The sequence below is a fragment of the Ranitomeya imitator genome, chromosome 5, assembly GCF_032444005.1.
Source record: "Ranitomeya imitator isolate aRanImi1 chromosome 5, aRanImi1.pri, whole genome shotgun sequence".
Taxonomy (NCBI): domain Eukaryota; kingdom Metazoa; phylum Chordata; class Amphibia; order Anura; family Dendrobatidae; genus Ranitomeya; species Ranitomeya imitator.
In genome coordinates, this window is record NC_091286.1 from 567,760,009 (window position 1) to 567,777,187 (window position 17,179).

Here is a 17,179-nt window from a genome sequence, read left to right on the forward strand (position 1 = left end):
ATGAATTGCCGGCTTTTCAAAGGACATTAGTGTGTAAAAATTGGACAGCACTCACATGGTTCGTTATTGCAGAATGTGATCCAATTTCCAATTACAATTGCAGCATGCTGCAATTTTTTTCCAGTCCGATCGTGATCTGATCGGAGCTGGAAAAAAAATTGCAGATGAACACACAATGATAGAATAACATTGGTCCAAATGCAATCTGATTTTTAATCATATTGCATGCATCCGATTTAATCGCAAGTGGGAATGAGCCCTCAGGAAGCGGGTTCTTATCAGCCACACTTCAGGCCCGTGTTACATGCGCTGGTAGTAATGTGTGCACCATAATCATACATAATATTCAAATAAATTTGATTAGTTTGTTGACTCAACATGGGCTCATCCAGATGAGCGTATTATATGTGTGTCCATATACAAAACAGCCGGCCGGAGTCAGGAGTCAAGGAAATTGAGGACTCGGAGGTTTGTCACCTTATCAAATCCTTTATTTAACAGCATGTTTTTCACAGTTGAGACTGGTGTCATGGCATAGGAAGGTTAATCATTGTTGGAAACAGATAAAATGATAACATTGTAGTGTTGTCTCACGGTTTTGCTGGTTTTGCTATGGATACTATTTATCAGATATTCATTTTCTCATTGGACTGGAATCCTTGCAGGTTACATTTTTTTCACGTCTATCATTGCAGACTGGGCACAGCGATAATGGTGCTGAGATACTGATTAAATTGATAACTTTGGTGAATCAATCCGATCTGTGGTTCATTTTTAATAAGGATTTGAAGTTTTTTTTCTAATAATGTTTCTTTGCACAAGGGCGAGACTGTGGGTAGGGTCTTCTGCTCCGGACCCTTGGCCTGCCTCCTGTATTTCAGTGACTGGTCATTGATTCTTCAGGGACCTGCCTTCTGTTTGAAATTTCACACTGGCGCCACAATCATTCGTGTGGGCAGTGCATGTGCAGTTTCAGTTCACCACTGGTCTTCTGGTATTCAATAAAATTGTGCCAGAGACAGCACATGGACCAGAACCAGGGCCTACTGGATGATTCTTTGTTATTCTCGTAGAATCATAGAATGTTAGAGTTGGAAGGGACCTCAAGAGTCATTAGTCATCAGGATTCACTAAACCAGGGTCTGTTTGATGACTTCCACTGAAGGAGAACTCACCACTAGTGATGAGTATTGTGCTCGTTACTCGAGATTTCCGAGCATGCTCGGGTGTTCTCCGAGTATCTTCGGCATGCTCGTAGATTATGTTCGTGTCGCCACAGCTGCATGATTTATGGCTGCTAGACAGCCTGAATACATGTGGGGATTCCCTAACAAACAGGCAATCCCTGCATGTGTTCAGGTTGCCTAACAGCCACAAATCATGCAGCCAAACAATCTAACAAACAAACAAACAATCTACGAACACGCCCAAGATACTCGGTGAACACCCGAGCATGCTCGTAAATCTCGAGTAACGAGCACACTCGCTCATCACTACTCACAACCTCTCGTTGCAGCCTGTTCCACTCATTGATCACCCTTAGTGTCAAAAAGGGTTTTCTAATATCTAATCTGTATCTTCTCCATTTCACTTTCATTCCATTGCTTCTCGTGTTTCCATGTACAAATGAGAATAAGAATGATCCCTCTACACTGTGATATCCTTTCAGATATTTGTAGACAGCTATTAAGTCTCCTCTTAGCCCTCTTTTTTGCAAGCTAAACATTCCCAGATCCTTTAACCTTTTCTCGTAGGACATACTTTGCAGTCCGCTCACCATCCTGGTAGCTCTACACTGAAATTGATCCAGTTTTTCAATGTCTTTTTTAAAATGTGGTGCCCAGAACTGTACGCAGTATTCCAGATGAGACCTGACCAAGGTGGAGTAGAGGGGGATAATTGCTTCATGTGATCTAGACTCTATGCTTCTCTTAACCCCTTAAGGACCAAGCCACTTTGTAGGTTAATGACCAGGCTTTAATTTTGAAATCTGACCACTGTCACTTTATGTGATTATAACTCTGGAATGCTTTAATGGATCCCACTGATTCTGGGACTGAGATTGTTTATTTGTGACATACTGTACTTTATGATAGTGGTAACATTTCTTCAAAATGTATTGTGTTTACTTGTGAAAAAAATGTAAATTTGCCAAAAATGTTGAAAATTTCACACTTTTCAAACTTTTAATTTTTATGCCCCTAAATCAGAGCGTTATGTCACTCAAAATAATTAATAAATAACATTTCCAACATGTCTACTTTACATCAGCACAATTTTTGAAACATATTTTTTTTTTGTTAGGAAGTTATAAGTGTTAAAAGTTGACCAGTGATTTCTCATTTTTCTAACAAAATTTACAAAACCAGTTTTTAGGGATCATCTCACATTTGAAGTGACTTTGGGGGCCTATATGAGAGAAAATACCCAAAAGTGACAACATTTTAAAAATTGCACCCCTCAAGGTGTTCAAAACAACATTCAAGAAGTTTATTAACTCTTCAGGTGCTTCACAAGAACTGAAGCAATGTGGAAGGAAAAAATGAAAATTTAACTAATTTTTTAAAATTTTACTTCAGACACAATTTTTTTTATTTTCTCAAGGGTATCAGGATAAATTGAACCACAATATTTCTTGTGCACTTTCATCCTGTGTATGCCGATACCCCATGTGTGGAGGAAGACCACTGTTTGGACGCACGGCAGGGCTCGGAAGAGAAGGGGCATCGTTTCGTGTTTTGAACGCAAAATTGTCTGGAATCGAGAGTGGACGCCATGTCTCATTTGGAGAAACCCTGATGTGCCTAAACAGTGGAATCTCCCCACAAGTGACCCCATTTTGGTAACTAGACCCTTCAAGTGACTTATCTAGATGTTTGGTGACAGCCTTGAACCCCCATGTGCTTCACTTAAATTTATAACGTAGAGCCGTGAACATTAATAATCACATTTTTTCCACAAAAATCATCTTCTAGCACCAAATATGTTAGTTTAACAAAGGTACCAGGAGAAAGTGGACCCCAAATATTGTTGTGTGATTTCTCCTGAGTACGCCGATACCCCATGTGTGGAGGAAGACCACCTGGAAGGGAAGGAGCAAGGTTTGACTTTTTCAACACAAAATTGGCTGGAAGCGAGACCAGACACCATGTCACTTTTGGAGGGCCCCTGATGTGTTTAAACAGTGGAATCCCCCCACATGTGATACCATTTTGGAAATCAGACCCCTCAAGGAACTTATCTCGATGTGTTGAGCATCTTGAACCACCAGGTGCTTTACAAAATTTTATAACAGAGCTAAGAAAATAAAAAAATAAAACATTTTCCGCAAAATTTTTCTTTGAGCCCCACATTTTTTTATTTTCTCAAGGGTAACAGGAGAAAATGGACCCCAAAATTAGTTGTGCAATTTCTCCTGAGTATGCCAATACCCCATGTGTGGGTGAAAACTAAATTTGAGGCCCAGTTCAAAGCTCCAAAGGGAAGGAGTGCCATATTATTGTGGAGATGTTACTATTATGGTTTGAGGGTGCCATGGCCCACTCGGACAGCTGCTGAGGTGCCAGAACAGCAGGATTTCTCATAAGTGACTCCATTTTACAAAATACACCTCTTGATGAATTAATGTAGGCGTGCAGTGATCATTTTGACACCATTGTTGGGTCACAGAATTTTATACCATTGGGCAGTGAAGAAAAAATAGTTACATTTTTACCACAAAAATCTTGTTTTAGCCCCAGATTTAACATTTTCACACAAGAAGTGGGTAAAATTGGAACGAGAATTTGTGCCACAATTTCTGCTGAATATAGAAATACAGAATATGTGGCTGTACAGTACTACTTAGTCATAGGGAGAGTCTCGGTAGGGATGGAGCGCTATTTGCCTTCTGGAGCGCAAATTTTCCTAGAATAGTTTGCAGACTCCATATACAGAGCCCCTTAAGTGCTAGAGTGCACAACCCCCCCAAGTGATCCAATTTTGAAAATTATACTCCTACCAAATGTGAACGCTAAAAGTGGTTTATGGGCACTTGGGCTCAGAAGGGAGGGGGCATTTGGATTTGAGAATGGAGAATTTGCTGAATTTCTTTTGGGGGGGCGAGGAGCCATTTAGCTTTTCCAGAGCCTTTGTGCTTCCAGTAACGTGGAAGCCCCTTATATTTCCGTTAACAGATGACAGACCTGATTGGGGACTTTTTTTGTTTTGCTGATTGAGTTGAAGCTTTTATTGGGAACATTTTTCATAACGTTTGGGATCACATTTATCCGGCATTCTATGCTGAGCACATAGTTTGGATTTTCCATATAAATCTCCAAATAACATGACAAATGAAACCCCCAAGGGATCAAATCACTATAATGAGGCAGCAGAGTTACTCTGGACTTCGTCTGGCCTATGTTCAGCGTTGTCCTTACTTTCAGAGGTGCACAAAATTATGGTGGACCGCATTTTTATGCACACCTAAAAAGATGGGCATCGCCGGATCATAGGTCCTATGGTGTTCACAGTTCCTCCATCTGCCTCATTATAGGGAATCTTCCACAGGCGATTCTGTCTGAATCACATATTTCAGAGATTTACACGGAAACCCCGATGTAAGCGCTCAGTGTAGAGTGCAGGATACATGTGTGTGCTGAGTCTTACTGCGATCTTCGGGAGGCAGAATGAACAAATCCACAGCAGGTGACACTTTTATAGATTGGATTGTTCCAGATGTGGCGATACCAAACATGTGTACTTTTTTATTTAATTTTTTTACATAAAAATGTGTATTAGTGGATTATTATTATTATTATTATTATTATTATTTTGTAATATTGCTTTTTACATTTTTTTCCTTTTTTACCTAGTCCATTTATGGGACTTTCACTTATTTTTACTTTGATTGAAGGTATAATGCCTTGCAATGCACTAGCATTGCACTGCATTATACCTGTACTGAAAGCTCCTGACACCATGCTGTGAGCATGGTCTTAGAAGCTTTCTGTAGCGTGGTGACCCGGTGGTCATCATACGACTGTGGGTTACCATGGCAACAGCCGGGCCCCCACGATGACGTCACAGGGACGCCGAACAGAAGGCAGACGGAGCTCCTGTCCCTTTGTCTCCCTCCTGAATTCTGTGATCGCGCTCTGTCACAGCATTTAGGGGGTTAACAGCCAGGGGCAACGCTGACATCATTCCTGGCTCATTGGCAGAGCTGACCTGCTTCACTGATCGGGCGTAAGGTGCTGATATTTCAGCATCTCCTGCGCAATAATGTTGTGATCGGTCAGTCAGATTGACTGACCGATCATGGGGATCTGGGTGCGGGGTTCGACAGCATGGGTCCCCAGACCTCTTCCCGTGGCTCTCAGCTGTCACAAACAGCTGTCGATACTAAACTGTCACTGCGTGTTTACATGCAGAGACAGTTTAAATGGATAACGAACACAGTCCATCCTGGTGCTTGAACTGACACCCGACCATGATGGACTGTGTCCGTCACTGGACATTAAGGGGTTATTACATCCTAGAACTGTTTTCCTTTTTTGCTGCTACATCCCACTATTGGCTCATGTGCAGTCTATGATCTATTTGTATACCCAGGTCTTTTTCACATATGCTGTTGCTTAGTTCTATTCCTCCCATTCTGTAGCTGTAATTCCCTTTTTTCTTGCCCAGATGTAGAATCTTGCATTTCTTCCTGTTAAATACCATTCTATTAGTCACTGCCCATTGTCCAAGCTTATCTAAATCCTTCTGAATCCTTTCTCTGTCTTCTCTAGTGTTAATTATCCCTCCCAGCTTTGGACAGTCTGCAAATTTGATTAAGGTACCTTCACACATTTTTTAATTAACGATATTGTTGCTTTTTGTGATGTAGCAACTATATCGTTAACTAAATCGTTATGCGTGACAGCGACCAACGATCAGGCCCCTGCTGGGAGATCGTTGGTCGCTGGGAATGATCAGGACCTTTCTTTTGGTCGCTGATCACCCGCTGTCATCGCTGAATCGGCGTGTGTGACGCCGATCCAGCGATGTGTTCACTGGTAACCAGGGTAAATATCGGGTTACTAAGCGCAGGGCCGCGCTTAGTAACCCGATATTTACCCTGGTTACCATTGTAAAAGTAAAAAAAAAAAAACAGTACATACTCACATTCCTGTCACGTCCCCCGGCGTCAGCTTCTCGCACTGACTGTGTCAGCGCCGGCCGGACGTAAAGCAGAGCACAGCGGTGATGTCACCGCTCTGCTTTACGGCCGGCGCTTACACAGTGCAGGGAAGCTGACGCTGGGGGACGTGGCAGGAATGTGAGTATGTAGTGTTTTTTTTTTTTACTTTTACAATGGTAACCAGGGTAAACATCGGGTTACTAAGCGCGGCCCTGCACTTAGTAACCTGATGTTTACCCTGGTTACCCAGGGACTTCGGCATCATTGAAGACAGTTTCAACGATGCCGAAGTCGTTCCCCGGATCGTTGGTCGCTGGAGAGCTGTCTGTGTGACAGCTCACCAGCGACCATACAACGACTTACCAACGATCACGGCCAGGTCGTATCGCTGGTCGTGATCGTTGGTAAATCGTTTAGTGTAATGGTACCTTCGTTTAGTGTAACGGTTTACCTTCAGTTCCCTTATCTAGATCATTTACAAAAATATTGAACAAAATTGGGGCCAGGACAGACACTTAAAACACTCTTCCAATTGGATGTGCAACCATTTAATTACCACTCTTAGAGTACGATCACTGAATCCACCTAACCATAGCCTTGCCAATCCCATACTTGGTCATTTTTTCAATAAAGATAGTATTAGATACAGCAGACAGATCCTGGTCTAGATACAATTGAAACCTTTACATCCCTTATTAATACACCACTAAACCTGATTCCATGCCACTTAATCATTCATCAATAACTGGAATTTGTTCAAGTTTTCACTCACCAGAATTCTGTGTCTGTATTTCCATGGAGTCTCTGCCACCCCCTCTGTCTCTTCTAATCTTCCGTGCTCTCATCGAGGTATAAAAACGGGAATGCCTCCGTATAGGGATGTAACGGGGCTGCTCACACCCCTCCATGCTTTCTTCCTCTCCTTCGTCTTCTTCTGACATCTGGTACTGCTTCATTCCAAACGATTGCGTTGATGCTGGTGGGCCAAGTCTCATTACGCTTTCTCCTTCTCTAGTTAAACGCCTCATCTCTACCTTACTTTATTGTGTGGTAAACAGGAGGTCCGTCTTCATTTCATACTATATCATCGCTGTAGGCATAAACCTAAGACAGAAAAACACAACAGTCATATGAGTTGATTCAACTATGTGACACTTTGTAGACTGAAATTTGGCTTCAAGTAGGAAAAGAAGTGAAAGATTACCAGTAAAAAGATGCTTTTACAAAATAAGATAGTGTCACTGATAACGCTAAAGCTACTCTTTCTATTTTTCTCTATAGGAAATCCAGTTTGCTGTTCTTATTAGTTTTTGGAGCTATTTTTGCCATTTTTGAAGCAGATCCTAAAGAAAACCTTTCCAAACTAAGCATGGCCAAATGAAAAAGCTGCAAGAACTTGACAGGAAAATAAACCTCATCCAAGACTCTTCAAAATCTATCTTGGAAATGCTGCAGGAACAGAAAAGCTCCTACAAAAAAACTCTTAAAAAAGAAGCATTTCCTGATGTAATTTAAAGTTGAAAAACTGATGGTTTTTGAACATTTCAAAAAACTCTGTGTGAACATGTTAGACGCCAATAAAAAACTCATTCGACTGACAGCTATGTGTCCCAATAACCCCACACTGAGCATGCATGTGCTTTCAATGGGAGAATGGCGTAAGTCGCTGTTAGACACCTGCAGCAGTGGCTTATCGGGTGGGAATAGGGAAGAACTGGGTGTTTGTAGTGCAATATATCCAATCTTTTTTTCTGTGAAGCCGCTCGTCGAATCAGAGTCTGGTGGCCCTTATACACATTAGATGGATATGTAATCTTACTGATATTGGTGGGTTCAGCCCTTTTTAATGTCTGCTGCAGTTACTACTAGGAATACAACACCTACTAACATTAATTTTTATTTTAACTCAAAGAGGAGTAGATTTGATTCAGGTCCTAGGAAACCTCAACACCCCTACAAGTTTGCCCATGTCACCATAATTTTTAATTATTTTTATTATTATTATATTCTGCTTTATTGACCTTCTTGCAAATGTTTCTCACTGTACACCAGCTCTGGTTCATCTGAATCTCTAGATTAAATAGAATAAAGCCTCTCCAAAAGAACACCTCCTCAAGAAAAGCACCTCTTTAGGGCTCATTCAGGCGAGGGCATAATCAGTTTGTATTTTATCTGTATGAAAAATGGGGAGCATACGAACAGCACACTGACAAATGCAAGTCTGTTCAGTAGTTTGGTGTTTTTACACACGGACCAATGGTCTGTGTGGGAAAAAAAATCTCATCATGTAATGTTCTGAACTGCATTCCAGATCAGACTTGCTAATAATAAGTGAATGTGTGCACAAAAAAACAAATCACATTCAGGTCTACAGAAGACCCCCATGCCTGTAATTGTAAATCTACTATGAACGCCAGCCCAGGGTTATCCGGCCTTGGGGTAGAAGTCTGTAGTTGCTCTATGTGACTGCAGACTTGTGAATTATCCAATGTCGGCAGAAGGAATGCGGTTTGCATATGCTCAGCCACATTCCGACTAGATGTGTCGGGCCTCGCTCTATACACTTGCATTAAGCAAGGCCGTGCAAGTCTAGTCAGCAAGTGTCTTCACGTATGCAAATGACATACTTGCGATCACACGCTGGCACCGAAGTGACCACATAGAGAAACTGCAGACTTGTACCCTGAGGCGGTACAAGCCCTTAACCTTGTGACTGCGATTCAAATTAGAGATCTCAAACTTCTTCCATGTGGTCAAGTAGTTCTTTTCCCAACAAATGCCTATGAGACTCACATCAAGGCTTTCATACAATTACATTGAGAAAATGACTTCTGGTCCACACAGAAGACAATGAGTGAACCGGTTGGCCTGAATTGTGGTTACGTAGTTCAGATGAGGATCGAAACGGCGCTGGTAACCAGAGAAGATGGCATTGGCGATCAGTAGATATTTAAACGCATCCATGGTACACTACATAATATTAATAATGGAGTAAGAAACTGTGAGTTCTTCTCTAAGTAGGGTCAACATCATTCATGCAGACAAAACTAAAGGGTAAAATACTAGGCTATCTGAGGTCAATCAATGGGTTAGTCCAAAGTCAGTCATACTATAAAGGGCACAAACCTACACAGCATACCTACACAGCATAGGGATAGAAATTTATTCAGAGTACAGAGGAGTCGATTTGGTATTATAGTCATTTAAAATCTGGGATCAAACAAAGATAATGGAAAATGTAAAACGGGGTACAGAGCTAGGTACGAGGCATGTGCCCCCACAACTGGTAAAGAGTACAGGCTAGTAGTAGTTTTATAAAAATCTGCATGCTTCTGGAGTAGCACTAAGAGGATTGTATTTGGAGACTATATAATTTCGGGTAATGTCTCCCAGTGTGCTTACTAAACCCGCAGTGTAGGGTATTTATTACTGCATGGAAACAAATTAACAATGTTCCTTTAATCCTGATGAAAGTTTGGGAGAAATCATGTGATAATTTAGCAAAGCATGGAGTTCACCTTTATTTATTCTGCCAAGTGCTGGCAGAGCTTATTATTTGCATGAAATGTGCCAAACATAAGAAACAGGATTAACTTGTTTTCTGTGTTTTACAGACAAATATATAAATGGAGTCTTCCCTGGAACAAATTTCACCAAGTTTTTATAAGTAGAAGTATTAGTTACTCCAGATGCTGATTTACTCTTTTATGTTTTGTGATAAAACTCATGCTGAAAATGAAAGCTATAAAAACGATCACCTTATAAACACTGATTTATAGGACATTCGATTGGACAATAAAGATATAGGCAGTGGGATTGGACAATAAAGGGGCAGCAGCAGTGTGTCGGTGATTACATAACAGCCATATTCCCTTAGGCCAGTCTCACACGTCCAGATAATTCCGGTACATTTGTCCATCCAGTTCAGCCTCTATTCCGTCAGAATAAATCCCCAGATCTACATCCTTCTAAAGAACCTAATAACTGTAAGATACAATATTGTTACGCTCCAGGAAGACATCCAGGTCTTTCTTGAACCCCTCGACTGAGTTCGCCATCACCACCTCCTCAGGCAAGGAATTCTAGATTCTCACTGCCCTAACAGTAAAAAATTAAGGCATCCATGATTTTTTTTTGAGCTAAAGAAACATATACAGATTATTTTGATTGCATTTTTCATTTTCATTTTTCACTTATAATCATAATGTATTATTACAATTTTCCAATGAGTTCATAAAAAATATTGTCTCTCCATCATTTTTTGATACTCTATCCAGAAAAAGTAAAATGTCAAGTTGGCAGCGCTGCTTCTGCACAAGACCATATTATGGTGTTATTCCTTCCTAGAAGTGGTATGTCTAAGGAAAAATACATCCATAATAGAGAATCCAATGGTCTCTCTCTTTGTATCTGTTCAGTCGAGTACGACTCTAGGTCATTCTATCGATCATCGCTTGCCAGGAAGTTATATCCCGCGTTGCTTCTTTCAGTTCACCAACGGTCATTCCCTTGTTGCTCTTGATGGTGTCGATCCAACGAGTTCTAGGCTGTCCTCTTTTTCTTCTGCCACTGACCGATCCAAGTATGACACTAATCTCCAATGACTGACTCCGCTTAATATGGCCAAAATAATAATTTTTGTTTGGTTACTTTCAGTAACAGTTTTGGTTTGACTTGTTCCAAGTCCGTAGGCGTCTATTGAATCGGTAGAAGTCTTTGCCAGCACCAAAGTTCAAATGCGTCAATTTTCTTCTTGTCAGCCATCTTGAGTGTTGTGCTCAATTTATTTATCTGTAGAATTCCTTTTGAATCCAACAGGAAAAAAACTCCACATGCTTCTTCATGAACCTTAGAGTACAGAGCTCTACTAAAGAGCTCCATGAAAATATTGAAAATAATTCATGTACAGTAAAAAAATAGCCAATTAAAACTATTCTATAATGGAAAAGTGTACTGTCTCCTGATGACCATGTAAGGCTGGTTTCACACTAGCGTTCGGCAGGGCTGCGGATGGCAGCCTTCTTCCTCTGTTAAAGGGAACCTGTCACCCCCAAAATCAAAGTTGAGCTAAGCCCACCAGCATCAGGGGCTTATCTACAGCACTCTGGAATGCAGTAGATAAGCCCCCGATGTATCCTGAAAGATGTGAAAAAGAGGTTAGATTATACTCACCCGGGGGGGGCGGTCCCATCCGATGGGTGTCCCGGTCCGGTCAGATGCCTCCTATCTTCATATGATGACGTCCTCTTCTTGTCTTCACGCTGCGCCTCTGGCGCAGGCGTACTTTGTCTGCCCTGTTGAGGGCAGAGCAAAGTACTGCAGTACGCAGGCGCTGGGCATCTCTGACCTTTCCCGGCGCCCGCACACTGCAGTACTTTTCTCTGCCCTCAACAGAGTTGCAGCGTGAATACAAGAGGATGTAATCATAAGAAGATGGGAGGTGCTGGACTGGACCGCGACGCCCATCGGACCGGACCGCAGCGGGACGCCCCTGGGTGAGTATAATCTAACCTCTTTTTCTCATCTTTCAGGATACATTGGGGGCTTATCTACAGCATTACAGAATGCTGTAGATAAGCTCCTGATGCCAGTGGGCTTAGCTCATCTTCGATTTTGGGGGTGACAGGTTCCCTTTAAGCCCCGCCCACTGCCATACCTTTCCTTCAGCTCCGCCTACGTCTGCATGCGTCTTGCATACTCTATCTTTAACATTGGGTATGCAGGCCATGTGGATGTATGGGGATGCCTCCGCATGCGTTGTTTTGACGCTGCGCTGAACTGCGTCGAATGCAACATGTTGCATTTTGTTGCAGTTGGCCTGCGTACCCAATGTTAAAGTCCTATGTCTGCAAAGAAAAATCGGATGCCATATGGAGACACATTATAGCATTTGGTTCTTACGGATACATTGCAATTCTGTAACATAGGAGAATGTAAATGGTCTTATAAATGATTAATAGCTGCTGCTTTAATAAAATGGATTGTACAGTATATAGACCGCACATGGATGACAAGTGAGAAAACAATCATCCCATATTTCTGGATGAAACTCTGATGATTGTTTTATTCGGTCGTCTGAGCCTATCCTAACAGAAACTAAATATTGTAGAATACTAACATGTCCATAAAATGGTTTTGTTTGCACTTGTCGCTGTTCCTAGAGGAATTCTGCTTTTCTGGTTTCTTTTCTCCTGCTTTTTTTTATGCCTAAATTCAGAAGGTCACCTAAATCCCCAGTGAAGGGAGAGCTCCAGTGGCTCGGGGAGCGATCCTTTATGACACACTATTATTTGGGTTTGACTTCAAAGAAATAATCACTGTCATTTGCAGTTTACTTTCCTTTCTATAAAATCTGCCTGCCTCCATTGTCAATGGGTAAATCTCAGGACAAGATTTTTGTTGGTGGTAGATCTTTACATTTTGCCACATGAGACAATGCAAATGTTAAATAGTGTCCTATATAACAGAAAGTCATAGGTAGTTTTAATGGCGTTGAGGAATAAGTACCCTTAACTGCGGCTGTTAAAAGGTGTTTCGGTGGTCATTAAGGGGTTAAAAAAAAGTTGCTTCATTATTAATACTTACTGGTATTTGGCTTTGACAAAACTTTCAGAATCTAATACAATTCTATGAGGAAAATACGCATATAAAATTCAGAGAAAATGACATGTTGCGAATATCAAGCACACACCACAGGTCAATTTACGCTGCGTAATAAAAAAATCACGGCGGCCATGAGATTTCTATAAATCCCATCCACTTTGCATTAACTGTAAGACGCTGCATTTTGTTTTTGCCCAGAAACATGGAGTGTCAAAAATATGGAGTATCAAAACTCATCGTAGGAACTTAACCAAAGCAGCGATATGAGCATAGTAAGTAGCAAAAATCAAGAGATATGAGCAGAGGTAAAGGGTACTAATCTAATAAGTGTGAACATTTCAGATCGAGATCTAATAATAGTCCATAACTTATACCAGTTAAAGCGTTGTCTGATAGTTCAATATTAATTTTTTAAGCATGGATAGTTTTCTCTGAAGGTCTGCGCCGGCACCGGAAGACTTCTGTGCATGATTGTCCTGGAAGTCACAGGACTACTGAATTCTGTGATTAGCTGCAGCGGTAAGGTGACTAAAAAGCGCATCATCCAATGTCTTTCTGATGACATGTTCTTCCAATCATCTTACCACGTCAGCTAGACACGGGCTTCAGCAGTCCAATTACTTGCATACAGGGAAGACATTGTTTCCAGATTCAGCACAGACATCGGGAGTGGATCCATGGACGTGCTGGATGGTGAGTATGCCTTAGTTTATTATATTAAAACCATCCATGCCTGAAAAACAAATATATTTCTCCCTTTAATGATTTGATCAGATAAAAGGCATTTGAGGAATCCGTTGTGTCATATAATTCCCGTCCATCAGGACTTATTCCTTGAGGTTCCACCTAAGTTATTGCATTTTCTGTGCACCTTGGGCTGTTGTAGTATACTCTGTTCTGCCTTGAGGTTTCCATGCCGTGCATCGCCAGCTGCTTTTAGGAACTGCCAGTACCTGACCATACTCGTATTTCTGGCCTTTTGACAACACTCTAATAAGTATGTTCTTTAGCTAACAATGGGAGGCAGGGGTACAATGTTCTCAGACCTGTTGCTCAAGGGCCGCGAGTTCAAAGAATAACAAGATAAAGTAGAACAAAACTAATGTGCATAGGTCTGTAATATCAGGCAGTATAGGATGAGTAATAATGCGGAGGAGAGGCTGTATTTAGCTTTATTCACCTAATTCAACATTCATTTATATGAAAATTCCTCCATGCTCGCCATAGGGAGATTTCCAGAATAACAAAAGTAAGGCTATAGTTTATTATCACCTGAAAAGTGCAGAATCTTACATACACATTTTCACATGTATTGTCCAACTAATCTATAAACAGAAGGTTATTGTGTATATTCTTGAGAATAAAAGAACTACTTTGGTAGCAAACAGCAGCACATAATAAGAGAAGACATTTGTTTAGTCTGAACTTTTATTAGTAATAACACGGCAGACTTATGAGATACAGACCCGCAGTATAACAGCATGGCCAAATCTTTCATTTAAAATGGGATCTATTAAAAGAGAACAAACCTTTTCCTAATGAAGACCCACTAGTGATCAGCTGTGGGCGGCAGGTGGTGATAAGTAAAATATAGTATGCATCAGCAGCCATGTAAGTGTGTAAAATAATAATATATGGACATGCCCAAAGGCATATCTTGAAGTTCCTAGGCCACCATGAAAAACGGATAACTTGATTTCCCATGGAATAATCAGTATAGAACAAATATCCTCTTGATCTATCTGTTAAGGATCATGTAGACGACTGTATTATTGGTCTGAGTGCAATTCGACAAAACATCAGATCGCACCTGGACCAAGGTTAGTCTAAGTGGCCTTACACATGTCCAATATCCGATTCAGTCCCTGTCCGAGGATAAAAAATTGCTGCATGTCCAAGTTTGAGCCAATATTTAGCCAAGTCAATGAGTCGGAGGGAAATGTCAGTCTGTACTTGGTCCATATAATGTGTACGGGGTGCAGAGGCTGAAGTTATATCTAGGAATGGCTAAGATCAGGTCCAAAAGACCATAGATTCTCTCATCTAAAATAATTTGGCCGATTTTGCAAATGAAAATATATAAAGATTATCGTGGTGCGCTGCCAGTGACGTTAGTGAGGATGCAGTAATTAAAATAAGTGCCTTTTATTTGAGATCAAAGTCGTAAACCGGTTATTAGCTCCGGACTTGAGCCTTCATCAGGCATGTCTAGCTAAAATAAGGCGACACCTGATTTGTTTGTGATTTTGATCCTAAATGAAAGGCACTTATTTTTATTACTGAATCCTCACTAAAGTCATTGGCAGCACCACGATCATCTTTATATATTTTCATTTACAAAATCGGCCAAATTATTTTAGATGAGAGAATCTATGGTCTTTTGGACCTGATCTTAGCCATTCCTAGATATAACTTCAGCCTCTGCACCCCGTACACATTATATGGACCAAAGTGTTAGAACATGTATCTTAGGCTGCTTTCACACATCAGTTTTTTGCCATCAGTCGCAATCCGTTGAATTTTGAAAAAAACAAATCCATCGCAGATTGTGAAAAACTAATGCGACAAATACTTTTTTTTTCACCAGATCGACTAGCTGATCCAGCTATTGGATCCTAAAATAATCGGAGCATGCTCAGATTAAAAAAAACGGAATCCGTTGCTGGAATCCATCATTTGACGGATCCGGCGCTATAGGCTTCCATTCTAGCAAACGCCGGATGGCGCCGGATCCATCGCTGTCCGTTTTTTTTGACAGACACAAAAAAGTTATTTTGTTCGTCGTCTCTGGCCGCCGGACCCACAATTTGCGACAGATAGGGCGAACGACGGATGAAACGTGAGGCCATCCATAGCAATCCGTTGCTAATACAAGTCTATGGGGAAAAAACGGAACTGGCGGCATCAGTTGCTGTATCCTTTTTTTTTCAAAATTTGACGGATTACGACTGATGGCAAAAAACTGATGTGTGAAAGGGGCCTTAATCACTAGTTTTAGGTTTTCACTCGTTCCATACAAGTCCCCACACACTTTATGGACAGCAGTATGAAGACATACGTTTTAATAATTTAATTCAGGTTTTTTGTTCATTCCCTTTGATATAATCAGCCCTGTGCCATGCAGTCTGCCTTTACAACCATTTGACAGTTACCCCTCTGTGCTCCACCCCACTGACTGGAAGGTTGCAGGGAGAATATAACTTCATTTTCTCCCTGCATCCATAGCCTGTCTGACATGATATAAAAACTATTGAACTGCCAATTTCCTGTACATCTGCAGGTGAATGGCATTTTTGAAGGCGTCACGTTACCTTTAAGTCTCATGTCCCCCGTTACTCCTTTTATGTTCAGGCAAAAGTGAGGGAAATAATTGGCAACTTTACAAAGTACGCACACAGGAGTCTGTATTGCTTATGCACAGATATCGGTTTCCATACTTTTAAATCTGTTGGAATTACTGAAACATTTGTGAAGCAATGAGTGTCTCCTCTTCTGCTCAGGTGTGGGGCTCAAATGGCAATCATTCAATTTAGATTCAGGTTTGGCTGAAAGTCTTGTTTAACCCCCGAGTGATCAGGCAAAGTGGGGCTGTTCACAGGTCTGTGTTTTTTGCAGACAAAGTGGTCCACAAAAAAATCACAGAGACATGTTCGTTTTTGATCCAAGTCACATATCAAAATTACCCATACAAGTCTCTTGGTCCATGGAAATCACGGACAGTGTGTGTAAGGCATCAGTGCGTAATCTGTGTGCTGCCTGTTATTAACTTTATATTGGATATGAGACACTTGCAGCTTTTTTTTCATCAGTGGAAAATCACTCATGAAACACTGATGGTAAACACTGACACACTGACCAAACACTGATGAAACTCTTATCCAAAACACTAATGAACAACGGTCGGAGAACAGCCCAATAAAATCCATGCACATGTGAATGAGGCCGTGCCATAAATGCCTAAACAATGGAGCCAGGTGCCCAGGACGAAGTGGCGTAGATTTCATTATTAGGGTAATTAAGAAGTTGGCAACACTTTGCAAAGCAAAACATTAAAAATAGAGAGGTTCAGTAATTGATGTTATGTAGTTTATGACTGCCCCCTTGTACTACTGCTCATTATTGCATCCATACCTGGTCCCGGTCTAGGACTACTCTATGGTCAGCACTGGCAATGGAGTTGGTGGGAATGTCAGCATTACTGGGTAATACAAACTGGCTTCCAACTATCAAGAAAATACAATTTAAAATATTAACCATGACCTACAAGGCTGTCCAAAACTTGTCTTCCCAATACATCTCCAAACTAATCTCCCGACAACTCATCAAGGTAATCTGTAGTCTTCATAAGATCTCCTTCTCTCCTCCACCCTTATATGTTCTCCTCACATAACCATCTCCAGGATTTTTATGAAG

General features: G+C 41.1%; 1 protein-coding gene across 2 annotated transcripts in view; it reads right to left on the bottom strand.

Annotated features, from left to right (window-relative positions):
• NGEF (neuronal guanine nucleotide exchange factor) overlaps positions 1-17,179 on the bottom strand; it is a 248,634-nt gene that overhangs the window by 220,841 nt on the left and 10,614 nt on the right. For both annotated transcript variants that reach the window (XM_069727764.1, XM_069727763.1), the window contains one exon: positions 6,936-7,267. In XM_069727764.1, coding sequence (XP_069583865.1) covers positions 6,936-7,191 — 256 coding nt within the window. In that variant the 5' untranslated portion in view covers positions 7,192-7,267. The remainder of the gene's footprint in view (positions 1-6,935; positions 7,268-17,179) is intronic.